General features: G+C 28.5%; 1 protein-coding gene across 1 annotated transcript in view; it reads left to right on the forward strand.

Moving 5' to 3' along the window:
- Positions 1-16,191, forward strand: part of LOC123301242 (MOXD1 homolog 1) — a gene marked incomplete at its 3' end in the record, with an annotated part of 41,250 nt that overhangs the window by 22,332 nt on the left and 2,727 nt on the right. The window contains exons 2-3 of the mRNA XM_044883977.1: positions 9,841-9,993; positions 15,974-16,156. Coding sequence (XP_044739912.1) covers positions 9,841-9,993; positions 15,974-16,156 — 336 coding nt within the window. The remainder of the gene's footprint in view (positions 1-9,840; positions 9,994-15,973; positions 16,157-16,191) is intronic.

A 16,191-nucleotide genomic window follows, 5' to 3' on the forward strand; every position in this document is an offset into this window, starting at 1 on the left:
TTTTTAAATACTTTTTACCCTCAGAATTCTTTCTAGAACGTTCCACTTGCACGTGCGTTTATCAAAATAAAAATATTACCGTTTTGTTAAAAACCAAAACAAAAAATTATGTGCTGTACATCTCATTTCAAAATATAGGGTCCTGTTATAACAAACACCGTTTCGCATAACTGTCTAAAACCCTCCAAGGTCAATCATATACAAAATAGCACTCAAAACCGTTAAAAAAATTTGAATAATAGGCTTTTATTATAAAAATAAATAACATTTTCTCTATCCAAAGGGAGAATAAACCGTTTATTTAAGGGTGGGTAAACAGAACATCTGGATACAAATAATTTGGGGACATAACATGAAGAGCTGATGAAACCCCTCAAAACATTATAAAAATACACAACTGTTGATATCAAAAAACCATCGCATGTGCCGTGTCGAAAACAACTGTTCATTATTCGATGAGCCACACAACAGTTGGTCAAGTTTTTTTTTTCTGTGTTGATGATCTGATGAACGAACAGCTTCACCATCATGGACCCAACGGTGAATCCTGATAAATGCAAATATGCATTTTTATTAAAATAAATTATTAATAAAAATGCGTTTTTTTTTACTTTATCGATATAAATCGCGTATGCTAATAAATATGTTTTTTTTTGTGAGCGTCTCTCACGAAATAAATTATACAGGTGTACACTGCAGCGCGCAACAGTAAAATAAGATACGACAATAAACGATGATTTTGAATATTTAAAAAAAATATTATATTATAAAAAAAAAAAATATATTATAAATAATAATTTTAATATTTATTATGTATTGAAGAAAAAATTGCATGTATATTTTAATTTATTTCTTGAATTTTTTTTTTTTTTTTTTGTAAGTATTTACATTTCATTTTATAAATCGTCTTTATATATAAGTTTACAATGTGATCCAGGTCTGTCAGCCCAAATTTTAAATATTTTTTATTAGCAAGTAAGTCTATTTATACTGCGTTCGTTTCTTTTTGCCATTTTTTTATATATATTAGAGAAGAAAAAAAATTGTCGACAAACAAGAAGAAAAGTTCAATTTTTATTTACAAGATAATCTTTCTTACTCTCCTGAATATATGAATCCTTCAAAAGCAGTTAAAAGGATAGTCAGTCATAGGGACTAAAAACTTAAAACTTTGGAATAACTGTGTTTTTTTTTTTAATTTTTAATAAATAAGAGTATGATAATTAAAATTTCATTATTTTTAAATTAAAATAATTAACGTATGTATAAGAAACTATTATATATAATTTTTAAAAGAAACGGCATCTATGAACAGTTATCGGAAGTTATCAAAGATCAGAATCACTTAGTTAGTAGTTAAATAGTACAGTTTTAATTATCATTACATAGGTGTCGTTTTTCGATTGAAAAAAGTTTTAGTTTCCTAGGTTACGATATTATATCTGTAGCTATATTCATAGCTTGTTGATGACGCGAAACCTTAAGATTATACTCCACCAAATATTATTTTTATACATAGGTATATTACTCATCGTCTAACTCCCTTCATAGAAGTTTTCACTTCAAAAATAATTTCCATTTCATTATAGACTCGCGGTCTATTAGAATGAACGGGTAGTGTGAACACTTGTCTCGAAATTAAAACCATCTATCTATAAGGTTGTTGTTTGGCTATGGGCATAGTGACAGGAAATTTCTGAAATATTTTAAACTTATTAAGGATATTATAATACAATAACTGACAGACTCTAACTCGAGATAAAGTTGATTGACAGCCTCTAACTCGAAATAAACTTTACTAAAGTTTAGATCATTAACACGGAGAACCTAGGAGGGGTTTTGCTTTTAACAAGTTTTTTAATTCTAGAAAAAGAATCAACCGCTAGGCATACTCAAAAAACTAACTGATCATTGATGTATCTGTCCTGAGTTAAAAATAAGAAAAACCAATATTATTGACCATTTCATTGTGGAGATATAATAACGCCAAGTTAAACAATTTTATTGTTGAAGAGGAACGAGTATAGTTATAGAGGATTGCAGTTGAAGAGAAATAACAATATTAACAGAATTTTAAACTCATCGTACATTGTATACTATTTTTTCAAATAGTTAAGCGGTATCGTATAGATAAAAATTATACATTTTTTCACTAGAAGCTTTTATACTCTTACCATGTATTATAGAAAGATAACAACCTTAAACAAAATTCCATATTTATTTAACTTGGCCTCACTCTATGTGGACCATTTTGTACATTCATATATGACATAATGGTATTGACTTTAAATATGTACTTTTTTTTGCAAAGAACATATTAACATTACTCCAAAGATGACTCCATACAATATTTATAATAATAATAATAGCATAAGTAATTATTTTTCTACCTGATTTGTTGAACTGGTTTTGATCATCATCTCTCAAAACTGTTCGTTTGCTTTTGCTTTTGCTTCTTCTTCTTCTGACTTACTAATGCCTATTCAAGAATATGTATATAAGATCATTTCGTCTTGCTTCTTATTTCTTAGCTTTATTCTTCTTGCTCTCCGTCAGAAGTAACTTATAAGAAACAGAAATAAATAATAACTCATTCGTCTTTAAATATAATAAGTAAAACCCTTTTTACTTTCAATTACTTACAATTCTTACAAAAAAAACTTACCATATGAGTATGTCTGCCTTTTTATGTTTAATGTACGCTTCTATTTGAAAAATGGAATCTAAACAGAAAAAATCGTTCTTCCCATAAAAATAGTCAGAAAGCACAATTGGTAATTTGTAAGATATACATTTTGATATGCCCTGATAACAATTTTCATCCAGGAACTTGAGAGCATTTGATTCAAAAAGGTTTTTTCTTTAAATTAAAAAACAAATTTTTGGATTTTTCGATTTTTCGAATTTCATACTGGCAGATGCGTAAATCAATGCCTTAGACATATTAAGATGTATGAGCATGACCAACGTTCGATTTAAAGACCCAACATTTTTGTGGTTAAAGCTTCAGTTTAGGTACCCATGCAAATTTTTAAGAAAAAAATCAATGAAAATCGATATAATATATCTACGTCACTCTTATAGAAAAATCTCAAAAAACGATATATTTTGTAAGTTTTTGATAATTTTCACTTGGAACGAATGAAAACAAATTTTTTTAAAATTTTTAATAGAAATTAGAAATATTAGTAATGACATAGAAAGGAAAAAAACCACATGTCTCCATCCATATAAGGGATGTACGAGCAGGGTAGATTTAGGGTTATAATTATTTTTATCTTATTTTCAACTTTGATGATCAATTTTATAATAATTAAATAAAAGCTGAATAATTGAAGATCATTTCCAATTTTTACTATTTTGAGAAATAAGCGAAACGCAACCCTCCAGGAAATCACAAAAACATTTTTTCAAATTTTCATGTTGGGTGTGTTGTCGAAAAAGAAATTTTTCGAATCTTTCTGTTAATTTAAATTTATTTTGAGTCGATCTGTGAAAATCCCATCTTTCTAGTATATATAGAAAAGAAAATCCTAATTATTGGGTGGTTTTGCACGCTCTTTTTACAATTAACAATCAAGCACTTAAAATACAATTAGGCCAAAAATTTTTGCAGGAGGTTTTTTCAAATGTTATGTATTTTTTACTCGAAAACTGGAAGATTTATAGAAAAATGTCTAAAAACATTTTTTGTTATTAGTTTAAACAATATCCTACCGGATTACCCTCCGGCAACCGGTTCTTTTACATTCAGTAGAATATTTTAAACGGGATCCTAGCAAAATTTTCCATGCGAAAATTAAGCATGCTCAATGATGGATTTTGCCGGGACTTTTAGAAATTTCCAATGTTACTAAAATTTTATTGTACCTACTTTAAATCTGAATTCCAATGATTTGGGAATTTTATCTGATTTTATCTTTTAAATAAGATCGATCCTTATTACCATAGAATAATCAACACGTCTTGGAAACAAGGATTATTAATCTTCCTTTAGCAGATTCGCAGGTTTGCCATTTTAATTCAGAAGCTTTTTACAATTTGTGAATTACATCTGTTAATCCAAACTGATCATAATTTATAATTCATGTTGAATCCGTTTCCATCGCATCCATATCTGTAATCGGAATAATTACACACTATACATATTGTCCGTCTGTCTGCCCGCTGTAGTAGTAATTTTATTATGATTGAACTTGAAATATCTGTGCCTAATATTAACATATTTGTATTTCTGTCCTTTTCTACCATTTTAAAAGTTTATTTACTCTTAATACTAATTAGTACTTTACAAATAATGAATAAAAATATTTATATACTGTACTGTTTTCTTTGTCTCTTTTATTCTTTAGTGGCCGACATCTTTTATATTCGTCCATCCATCAATGAGTTTTGTTTGTATTATTTTATTCTTTATAAGTCTTTATAGACACGAAAGGTATTTTGAACCGTATGGTCCAGATTATTGTTCTCCTTTAAATAAGATTCATGTTTGATTTTTTTCAAACTCATTAAAGATGCTGACAAATAGAACGCCATTATTCATTGCGATTATTCATGACGGAGATTTTCCACTCATAATTTCATAAGAATAAACCTTGAAACGATTTTTCGATTGTAGTTACAAAGATAAACTAAAGCTATTATTATAAATATTATCGAAGATAATAAATGAGAACTCTAGGATATTTCGAAATTTATTTCGATTTTTGCCCCAATTTCCTAGATCAGTTTTTTGTATTTTATAAATACGTATTTCGACTACCAAGTAGTCATAATCAATAAGAATTAGCTAGTCGTGATTATTCTTATTATGAATGCTACTCTTTGCTAATTTGGTGCAGTCCGCCACCAAAGATTTATAAAAAAAGATTCCCACCAAATTTCAAAGAAGTCGGTCAAGTAGGACTTGAGATATCATGGCAATCACCTCGCAAAATATGTTTGAGAGACAATTGTGCCACATTGTACAAGTAATTCGGATAATAATATTACTTTGGACTCATCGGCGGTCCCAGATAAAAACGCTACTAACCGAGCTGTTCTGCTTTCTTTTGAAGCAGCAGAAGCTTGCAGTTCGGAGCAATCAATTCGAACATCGCTACCAGAAAATCTGCTATATTTCCGAAAAAAATCGAATTTTAAATCTGTTTAAGGACATATTATTAAGGGTTTAAATTTTAAAAATATGCACACACAATAAATCGATTTTTTTCAAATTTTTTTCAAATCGAGATCAAAATACTGCCTTAATCGTTTACATCTACTTATTAAAATTGTGCCCAGACCAACATAATACCGCAAAAAATTGTTACAACAAAGCTAAAAAACAATAAAATTTGAAAACCTGTCTTTGGAAACTACTTGGTCTACAGAGTATAAACTTATTCTTCTATTGTAGTTACAACTGAAAATTAGAAAATTAGTCTTTTTGAATAATAAAAAAAAATAGTAGAAAATTTCGTGGTTATTTAACTTCTTTAGATTTTTACAAGGCCTTGTTTGGTTTTTGACATGACTCAGTTAAAATAAGAACTACCGTGTCGGAATCCGAACTACCGGTCCGGACACAAGATCCTACTCTTTCTGATAAGAAACTTACTTAAAACGATGTATATCGGAAAATTTATAAGTCGGGTGGATGGGCTTTCTTTCTTGTTTGTTTACATATCAATTTTTGTGAACGATTCTGTTTCAATATCATTTTTAATTGAAGGTGTCTTCATGATTCAAACACAACATACATATCGATCGATATATAATCATTATTGGTATACATTTGATTGATAGTAATCACGGAACGTGTATGTATATTTACTTCTTAGGTTATACAGCTTCAACTTTAGCTACTTTAAGCAGAACTTACTTTTATACATATAATATGAATCAATCACATTCAATACGATCTACTGTCGCCATCGTCAACATTCTTTATAATTGTCTACATCGATAATAATTTACGTTGTGTATACTTCTTTACAATATGATCAATCAAATACATGTTTTTTTTTTATTTTACGTTTAAGAATTTTTGAAAAAATGTTGAAATAAATTCAATTTAAACAATTTATGTGTGTACATACACTGCACAAATAATAAATTTTTATTTCTCTTCCGGGATTTGAGACAATTGTTTATTGTGAGCACACGTCCAAAAAATTATCTCCTAAAATTATATCAATTTAATAAAAAAAATATCGATTGAATTTTGAAGAAATTTTAATTCATTTGTTTTTTTTACTTCCTGACAGGATTTTAACTTCTGTTTTCATCTCGAAAAACGAAATTGGAAATCTTACGCTCATGTTTTGGTGCTGTGAATCTACCTGGTTGTCTGTACCCATCTATCTCCACGCCAAGTTTTTATCGCGTGATTATTATCTTGAACAAATTATCTAATCAATTATAAAATGTCATAGGTGGTGGAATTTATTCCACTCAAATTGGCAGCAAAATCTGAGCATAAGAAAGAGAGGGAATGGACCCCCTCCATTCCCTTTAAACTAAAAATTGGAAGTTGAGAGAACCAATCGATATATATTATAAATGTGAAAGTAAGGTTGTTTGTTTGTTTGTTTGTTCCGCTTTCAAGAAAAAACTACTGAATGAATTTGAATGAAACTTGTCAATAAAATAGCATAGGCATTAGAAAAAATTAAAAAAATTAAATTTAGTGTATGACATTTTATAACTCCATCTATGAGCATTTTTTTTGAACTATAAATTAAATACTTTCTGTAAAAGATATACAATTCATGGCCACCTGTTCTGATACATACAACGAATCAAGACTATATAACTTTTTTTTTTTAATTCTGTACATATATTTTACCTGTGTAAAACAATCCCTACCACTATTTCGAATGTTATAGAAGGGAGATAAGTTAGAGCAAGAGAGGTGGTTTATTCTTTAGTAAATTTCCTTAGAGTATTCTAAACTGAACCGATTTTTGAGGATCATTGATCAGGCGCTACGATGCCACAGACAGACAGACAATTAGACACACACACACACACACATAGCGATCAAATTTATCACACTCCTTTTTCAGTTTGGGGGTTAAACAAATTTATAATAACTTAATAAAAAAACTTCAAAATTACTTCTTGCATTAATTTTGAGACATCCTTGAGTTATGCATGTAATGAAAGTATATAAATTTAATCCTTAGAATCATTTCGAAATGAATACAATAATTAATTAGATTTATCAGAAAGCGATTGATTCAGCTCCTAAATGCCATATCTACAGGACTTGTGCTTAATATTTTAAACTGGAAAATATCGCTATAAAATTATGGATTTAAAGCATTAAAAATAAAAAATTGAAGTATTTTATAAATGAATTGAACAATTATTTTTATTTGGGTCGGCCAAAATTAACCCCCCAAATTATATCGATACATTATATACTTTAATCGATTTTTGAAAGTTATCAATGAAATAATACCTAATTATTTTTCAATCAATAATTTTGAAATAACAGTTCTGTTAATTTGTTTTAAAACAGGTGGACAGTGGTTTTGTTATCAGTAGGTATCCGTTGCAAAGTTTAATTAATTATAATTTTATAATAATATCTAATTTATAAATGGTTTCCAATTACAAGTTATTGCTAATACTTAAATGTAAAATAAACAATCGTATTAAATTTAATCTTTTTGTAAACTGTTTCATTACAATTTGTTCATTTTAAATATATAAAAAGTTGTTATTTAATATACTGTAACATCTCCCCGCCTCGCAGGTTCCATACAATAAAACACCACTAGGTGAATTCTTTGGAAACTTTGCAATAAGTAGGTACTTTAATTTTTTATGCAAAGGTACATTAATAGTTCAACACAAAATAAATTTAAAATTTTGATTTTCAAATATATTGACTGGAAACCACGTTCTGTTTTTGTTATTACAGCCACCTTAGATGTCACATTCCAATTTTATTCTTTTAGAAACTACCTTCACAGCGACACACAATACCAGACTCGTTACAGTATTTAATAGATCGGTTCCTATCTCGAAAAATATGTCGAGATTCTAATCGAGTTGGAACCTCTTCTAATCATTTGTTAAAATCTCTCCAAAATACATTGATAGCCACGATTATTCTTATTCACGTTTACTTCGAAAAATAACGATTTCACGATTTTTTTGTTGGTCACTCAAATTGGATCTAAACGTCATTTATTGTATCGATCAAGATGCAAAACTAAAACAAAATTTATAAATGTCTCTGAATTTAGGACGAGGCAGTTCAAATTCTCTACCTTTTATGTTAGAAATATTTTTGTCTTCTAACAATTGCTGCAAGTGGAGTCCCGGCTCATTTTTCGGGCTAGAAATTTGATAGCTAGTAATTTTTTAATTATTACACAAAGTTTAAATCGAGCATGATAATACATAACAAATTTTTACGCCATGAATATTAATTTCATAATTTATCTGTAATAATAAGATAACTTCGCATTTTAATTACGTCACGGTCATCAAATCATATATAATTGACTATAAATAATTTCCATTAATTATAATTGTTTGCTAATTAAATTTGTTTTTCTTATTTTTTTATTTTAATAAAACACACACATAGTAGGTAGTCGAGTATTTTAAAAACAATACAATACAATGTAACTAGTAATATATCTTTAAGATTCACATACTATACTACAACAATTCAAGTATGAAACAAAAACAAAAATAATAATTTTTATTTATATTATAAAGAATGAACAAAAAAAAAATTGAAATAATTATCAACGGTCTGGTTAATTTACATTTTTAATAATTATTAATAATACAAATTTTTATACCATAAATGTTTATGAATATATGTAGATAGCTGACCTATTACTATCCTTTATAGTCACATAAATTGGTTTTATAAAATTCTAACTGAGGCTGTGACTTCATAGTGAAAGCATTAGTAGAATGGAAACAACGTTCTAATACTTGTTTAGGAATAATACTTGTTTTAGAAATGATGAATCTTTTTTAAACTAAATTAAAGAATTGATAATATAAGAATGATCTGATTCATAAATAGAAGTCCTGAGAAAGCATGATTAGTAGCGATCTAAGTTTAATATAGAAATCGCTGGTGCTTCATAAACTCATATTTATCTTCTTTTTTTTAAACAATAATTTAACAATAGTTGAACAAACATAATAAATAAACATATATAAATAATAATATAATCAGTCTTTTGTTTTCCAGTCTCTTAACACTTTACGAACAAACTAACAGCTAACACGCAGAAATGAAGCGAATTATTAATTTTTACATTCCAGAATACTCATACAATCACAAAGAATATTTAATTTTGTAGATGAAATCTATTGTTTTCAAAGTTTTCTGGTTTGTTTTTATCTTAATGGTGCGAAAAAAATGTACAGTTTTCTCAGTATCATCATTAGTTATTACCAGTATAATTTTATTCGCTTAAGTATCGTTTGTATTTCGATAGCTAGTTAAAAGTATTCTCAAGATATAGTAAACTGTTAACTTTTATTAATGTCTATTTGTTATATCTTGATAGAAATGGTATACATGAAAAACTATCAAAATCATGCTTTTGGTTTTTTAGCGATTAAAAAAAGACATCTAGCTTTTTAGGAAAATAAGAAAAACCACTTAACTTTTAAGGAAAACCAAATAAAATCTATCTGTAGAATACCAATGTAACGATAGTTATACGAATCAAAAATTTTGATAAATTTGGCCAGATTTCATAAAAAATTTGTTTAATCCAAAAAATTTTTTTAAATTATTATTACTATAAAATTTAATTCATATGCTTGAATAAAAAATTATATTTATTTATTTATTCTGTTTATTTATAGGACTGTCATGGTTCTCCAGATTCGAATACCGCACCAATTCGTGATGAAATTGAAAATTATAATCTATTACGTGGTGAACAAATTGATTCTAAAACGATTATTGAATTTAGTCGTTTATTGGATACTTGCGATGAATTCGATTATGTTTTAAATGTAAGTATGATTTTTTATAATATTTATTCTAAAATTTTTAATCAGTGGCGGATTTGTAATTTGTTAAACGAATGATAAATCATTATTTAGATATTCGTCACTATAGTTAATGTACTTATTAGTTATATATGCACTCTTAGTAAATTAAAATTTGAAGGCATATTTCCCAAGCGCAAATTTAGTTGAAGTGTCGTTACTTAAGTCGAATTTTCGATCGTGCAATCTTCTCACATTGCAAGTGTGGTGTGAATGAAATCCCGGATTCTTATATTTACTTCTGATAGTGTTTCTATTCTAGATTTATGATAATGTTTCAATTTACTTTTCCTATTATTGAACCAATCCCTTAAAATTTAACTCTAGATCTGCTCCTGATATCTTCATTGTGCCCATGGATCATTTTGGCTAATAGGACCCAACAACTTTTTTGACGATTACATTTTTTATATCTCCTAAATCGTTCTGAAATCGTTTATATCTCCTAAATCGTCCTAAAAAACTTTTAATATAGGATTTCAGGGGATTCCTAAAGTACTACGTACCCAATTGTTAAATATATCCAATTTTTGTTTTTTCAATGGGTCAAAATTATCCTATACCTATATAAAATTTTACCAAATTCCGAAACAAAAAAACATTTCACATTTTTCTAGACTAAATGTGACCCAGAAAATACGAAAATCAGCCCCCTTTGAAGGTTGGATGGTTAGTTTCTGATATATTGACTGAAATCGTGAAAAGGTGATATCTGATTGCTCTCTCAAATTGGGTGAATAATATGAAGAATAATTTTTGTTATCTTAGAATGAAAATATAACTATTCTTCTTGTCTAATGACTTAATAGATTTACCTAATTGACCCAAAAAAAAGAAACACTTAAGTTAACAAGTGTAAAACAAATTCAAAAGTATTGATAAAAAACCGTACCGCCATCAAAAATAGCTATAAATTAATGTCTTTATCAATATTCGTGTTTTTTTAATCTTTTCCGTTAATTAAAAAACGTAGTTTACTAATTAGTGTGCCCTTAAAAAAACAGATAAAAACTTATGATTAAAAGCACTTTGATCGAAGCATGTGCCAAACAAATACTTTTACAATAAAACCGGTGGTGGTTGGTTAATGTTATCGCCAGCAAGACGGCTGATTATGTAAAAATAACAAATGTACTAAGTCAGGCCCGGCTATTTTTAAATAATATAATAATGACATACACCGTCTCTCTCCCTTAAGCACCTGTATATTACGCATAACACCTGCGACCACATTTATTTAAAAAAAATATATAAAAATAATAAAAAAACAAAAAATTAACTATTTAACGACTTTCGAAACATTATTTTTTTAACGACTCAACAATAACGTATAGCAAATGGTTTCGTATTAATATTAATCATTTATTTAAGGGATAACCAGGATTCAAACTAATGCTCACTAATTATTTTACAAGTGAAATTTAAAAATCCCCCCCAATTTTTCGGGTACGGAACCCTAAACTCGCACTTCAAACATATCTAAGAACACTCTTCATTAAATTATCTTTTTTCTTAGGTTTTTCGGGTACGAAAACCTTAACTCGTACTTGAAACATAGCTAATAACACTCTCCATTAAATTTTGTTTCAGACGAAACAAAAAAAATCAAAATCGGTTCATCCGTTTAGGCACTACGATGGTACAGGCAGACAAACAGACACACACACACATAGCGGTCAAACCTTTAACACCCCTTTTTTAAGTTCGGGGCTTAAAAAATATACAATTTCCATACTCAAAAACGTGTTTATTAGAAATGAGACAAGTAATATGAGTAACAGTTTGTTCGAAAGTTCGACTCATTAACTTCTAAACATTTATTTTGAAATTTTCATATCCGCATGGCTTTTGCGATTGCCTAAACTCAGATATAAATTTTTTTAAATTTTGAAATTATTTAAGAATAATAATTAAAAAGCCCCTAATTTCATATTTGAACATAATTTAACTAAACGAAAATAATGTGAGATCCATAAGATGCTTAAAAAATAATGGTGCCTATCATTTTACTACGGTGCTGTAGTTTTAAAAATAAAAAAATTTATTGGCGTGTGGTAATATTTAAGGGCAGGTGAAGTTTTGCATATTGCGTCCCGCATTAAAATTCATGTTTTAATATTTATTTTAAATAATTTGTTAATTAAGATTTTACGAGGAACAATAATTGTTTAATACCGGTACTTCTAATACTTTTTCTTTTGTTTCCTTTTGGATTTAAAAGCTATTTCAATTATTCTTCGAGAAAAGAAAATTAGTTATTGAATTCAAAAAAATATTAAAGCAAAATTTTTATTTGAAACAAATAGCTAAGTCACCTAAGTACGTTCCTTGCATTCAAATATTCCAAATCTATCGACTTTTCTTCTCCTTCGTGTAAGGGTCTTTGAGGTCGCCTTCGTGTGAGGGCCATTGTCTTTTTGCCTCCTTTCTTTGTTGGTTTTGCATTATATTAGTTCGCTTAGCTTGAAAAACTTTTTCATTATAATTTCATTTTACAACTCTGGAAATGACACAACAGGTGTTCAATTGTTTTCCACTTTATTCCACTCTGTGATTAATTCTGCCTTGTTACACAAAAGGACGTATTTTTCAAAAAATTGTTTTCTAATTTCGACTTCGTACACAGTTAATACTTTTAACCGATCCAAACAGAAGGCTTTTAAGTTACATCTTAGACGTTTAAGAAAATCATATTGAATTTTGACAGGCTTGTGCATAGAAATTGCATCATTCAAGGGCCCACCAGGAAACATCCGAATTCAAAAATCGATCCTGAAAATGTGTCAGAAACAAATCAATGTACGGTAGTAGATTGTGATCCGACATTCGAGCGATGAGTCTGTTTTGACGTGAGCCCTATCTTCCGCAATTCCATGCCGTATTCATCGCTGATTTCGTTCAAGGTTTTGAAAATTTTTCTGAACTCTTGAACTCACGAAACCATTTTTAATTTCTTTACATTAAGCACTACGATTTAATTTTAATATTTCCAATCGCCTGAAGAGGTTGAAGTAATCAAACCAACGCGATTTCAAAATCATTTAACAATAATTAAAATCAATAATAAATCGATGAGTGTTTCCCTTAAATATTAAATTCATCATTACACCTCCAAACCAAAGCAGACAGATAAATCGCTTGTTGATAACAATCTAAAATAAAATAAACGTTTTTATTTTCTATATAAAAATTAACCGGTAATTCTCACGATTAAAAAATGATTGTGTTAGTGTGTGTGTGTGTGTGTGGATTATGTGGAGTGTATTCAAATTAAAATTCTATAACGTCATTTTTTTACAATTATTATTATATGAGTATCATTATTTTTACTGCTAAATAACACAAAACGCCAACAATGTATTTAAAATGCTCACACACATACAAAGTCACAAAACATCCAACTATTTAGTAAAATTGTCAGTTATTTTTTATATACAGGGTGCTAAAATCCCATCCATCTATCCACCTAGTTAAATTAAAACACACAAAAATCCACTAGATTTCCTTGTTTTTGGATAATTTAGAGTATAATATAACAGCAAACAAAATCGATCCGAAAAGAAAAATAATTTGTACACGATATATAGCCATATATCAGAAACTACTCACTTAATCGTTAGATGAATCTAGTTTTTGTACTTAAGGTAAAGGTAAAGATAAACAAAATTGTAAAAAATCGGGGAGTATTTTTGACCAAAAAAATTGACAAAAATTGGGTTCTTTTGACGAATATTTTGACAAATTTAGACGAGTATCTTTTAAGATATCGAATAAAATCGGACACGTGGGTGGCGAAGCAATTTCTTCAGTCGATACCTCAGAAACTTGTTGTTGAATTGCAAAGTTAACCAGACCTTCCCGTTTTGGACTATTTAAAGTAATTGAGACCCAAAAAACATAATAATCCAGCTCATTTAGCGATTAAATGTGTATTTTTGAAACATACTCCGTTTTGCTCGAAACAGAGGTTTTTCGTTCAGGGTTTTAGGTGATATCTCAAAAACTACTTACCCAATCGTTGAATGAAACCGATTTTTGTATTCCCTGTATCAAAATTATCTTGTATATAAGGTTTTATAAAGATTCAAAAAAAAAATTTTTTGCATGGTTTCGAAAACCCTTTAAGAAAATTTATCGTTTTAATTTGTTTGTATTAAATTTGGTTAAAAATCATTTTTTAGGATAATTTTGAACCAAAAAATACAAAAAATTGGTTGCTTTTGAAATTAGGTATAGTCGATGTCGAAGTCGATGTCGTTAAGTATAGGCATTTCTAGCAAGCTATCTCTGGTTCTGAGAAAGCAAAATGTATGTGGATGGATATATTCTTCTTTTTTGTCTATTTTTAACAAATCTATTTTCTTTTCGGAAAACATGTTTCAAGGAATCTGATATTACCATTTCAATGTGAAATTCACTTTGTCCAAAAAGATGTTACCACTTAAATGATTGAGTCCTATATTTTTGAACAATGTGACTATCCCATTTAAGTAGTAACATCTTTTCTGACAAAAGGTCCCGCCATTTACATAGTAACATCTTATTGAACAATGAACAATCCTGTACAATAACTATTTTAAGTATACATTGATATTATACTTAAACAAATTCGTAGAAATAAAGGTATTATAAATATAAAACTGAACACACCATTGACATCAAGTATTTATAGTGGAAAATTAACGTGATTTGATTACAAATAATAAACATACAAAATATAAATTTTATACAAATTAGGTATGATTTGTTTAAATAATACTTTGATTTCAATGAATGAATGTTTAGTTATTACCTACAATATTACATGACTCATGATACGTGAATTATAAAGCCACTTCTATAAAAAAACAACGGCATAACACATTTATTCTACCATCATATTCATTAATAAAAATTTAACGAAAAAATACAAATAATTATTTTTTAATTTAAAGTAATATTGCTTTAAAAAGTATTTTTAATTTAGAACTAAAGATGTGTTCATCAAATATGGTGGAAGCGTTGGGAAAGCCAGGTCATACTTACCATAAAAATGCATTGTCATCCGATTTACATATTTATTGGTTTTCTTCTCAGCAAACCCTTTCATTTGGTACCTATAGGATATGAGTGTAGAAAAAAACTAGTCCGCCATCTTGGGCCATATTGGATTAAGTATTATGTCACTTGACCAACCACACATTTGCATCCAAACTTAGCGTGTTTGCAGCTCAATCGGTTTAGAGACTGCAAAAAATGCCTCAGGAATATTACTCCTCGTATACGATAGAGAATGTCGATGATTTTTTCTTAACAAAATATGAAAATGCCGTAGAAAATGACAAAATGTGAAATACAAATTAAAATCGGCCCAGAAATATGGATTGCTTATATAATTAGCAATAAGTATATTAAACTACTATTCAGAAAGATATTAAACAGAGAGATCTGACATATTATTTGACGTCACAGACTAAGTTTGCTATAAAAACTTCATGCTTAGTTCTGTTTTGCTAGAAAGAGATGCAAACAAATCTTTTATAGCTTTTTTAAGATGGCTTTTTTCTTGGTTGTTTTTTTTTCCCTACGAAAAAAAAGTTTTTATTTCAGTGTGATTCTCAAAATATCTTGAAAAATACTCATCTAAACGTCAAATTTTTATCTTAGCCCTAAATACTCTAAATAATTTTAAAATACGAAATCCTGGTAGATTTTGCGAATGAACAATTAGCATTTCTGAATGGCCTTTCTGAAAAAGTCGTCAAAATCTACCATTAAGTTGAAAATTTTCATTTTAATGTATGCGTGCCTAATGGAAATTTTTTACTGAAGTTAAAACATGCCGTATAGAAGTCCCTTTAGAATATTAACAAAGAGTGCATATAATAACACACACACAAATCACAAATCGTATTAACAATTTTAACATGTTAATTTACAAATTGTTTTTTTTTTATTATTCTAGACGGATACAGTTCGTTTGATATGGGCAATGCACGATACCGACCCACAATTGGGTGTACCATTGATGTATCATGGACCATACGCGCGTGGAACCCGCAGTGTTCATCTATTAACACCAAAATCAATTAAGCCACCATCCTCACACGATTTACATGTTCGTAAATGGGAAGTTACTTTGAATAATGTAAGTATCATAAAATAACCTGGATCACCGTGTAT

The sequence above is a fragment of the Chrysoperla carnea genome, chromosome 5, assembly GCF_905475395.1.
Source record: "Chrysoperla carnea chromosome 5, inChrCarn1.1, whole genome shotgun sequence".
Lineage (NCBI taxonomy): Eukaryota > Metazoa > Arthropoda > Insecta > Neuroptera > Chrysopidae > Chrysoperla > Chrysoperla carnea.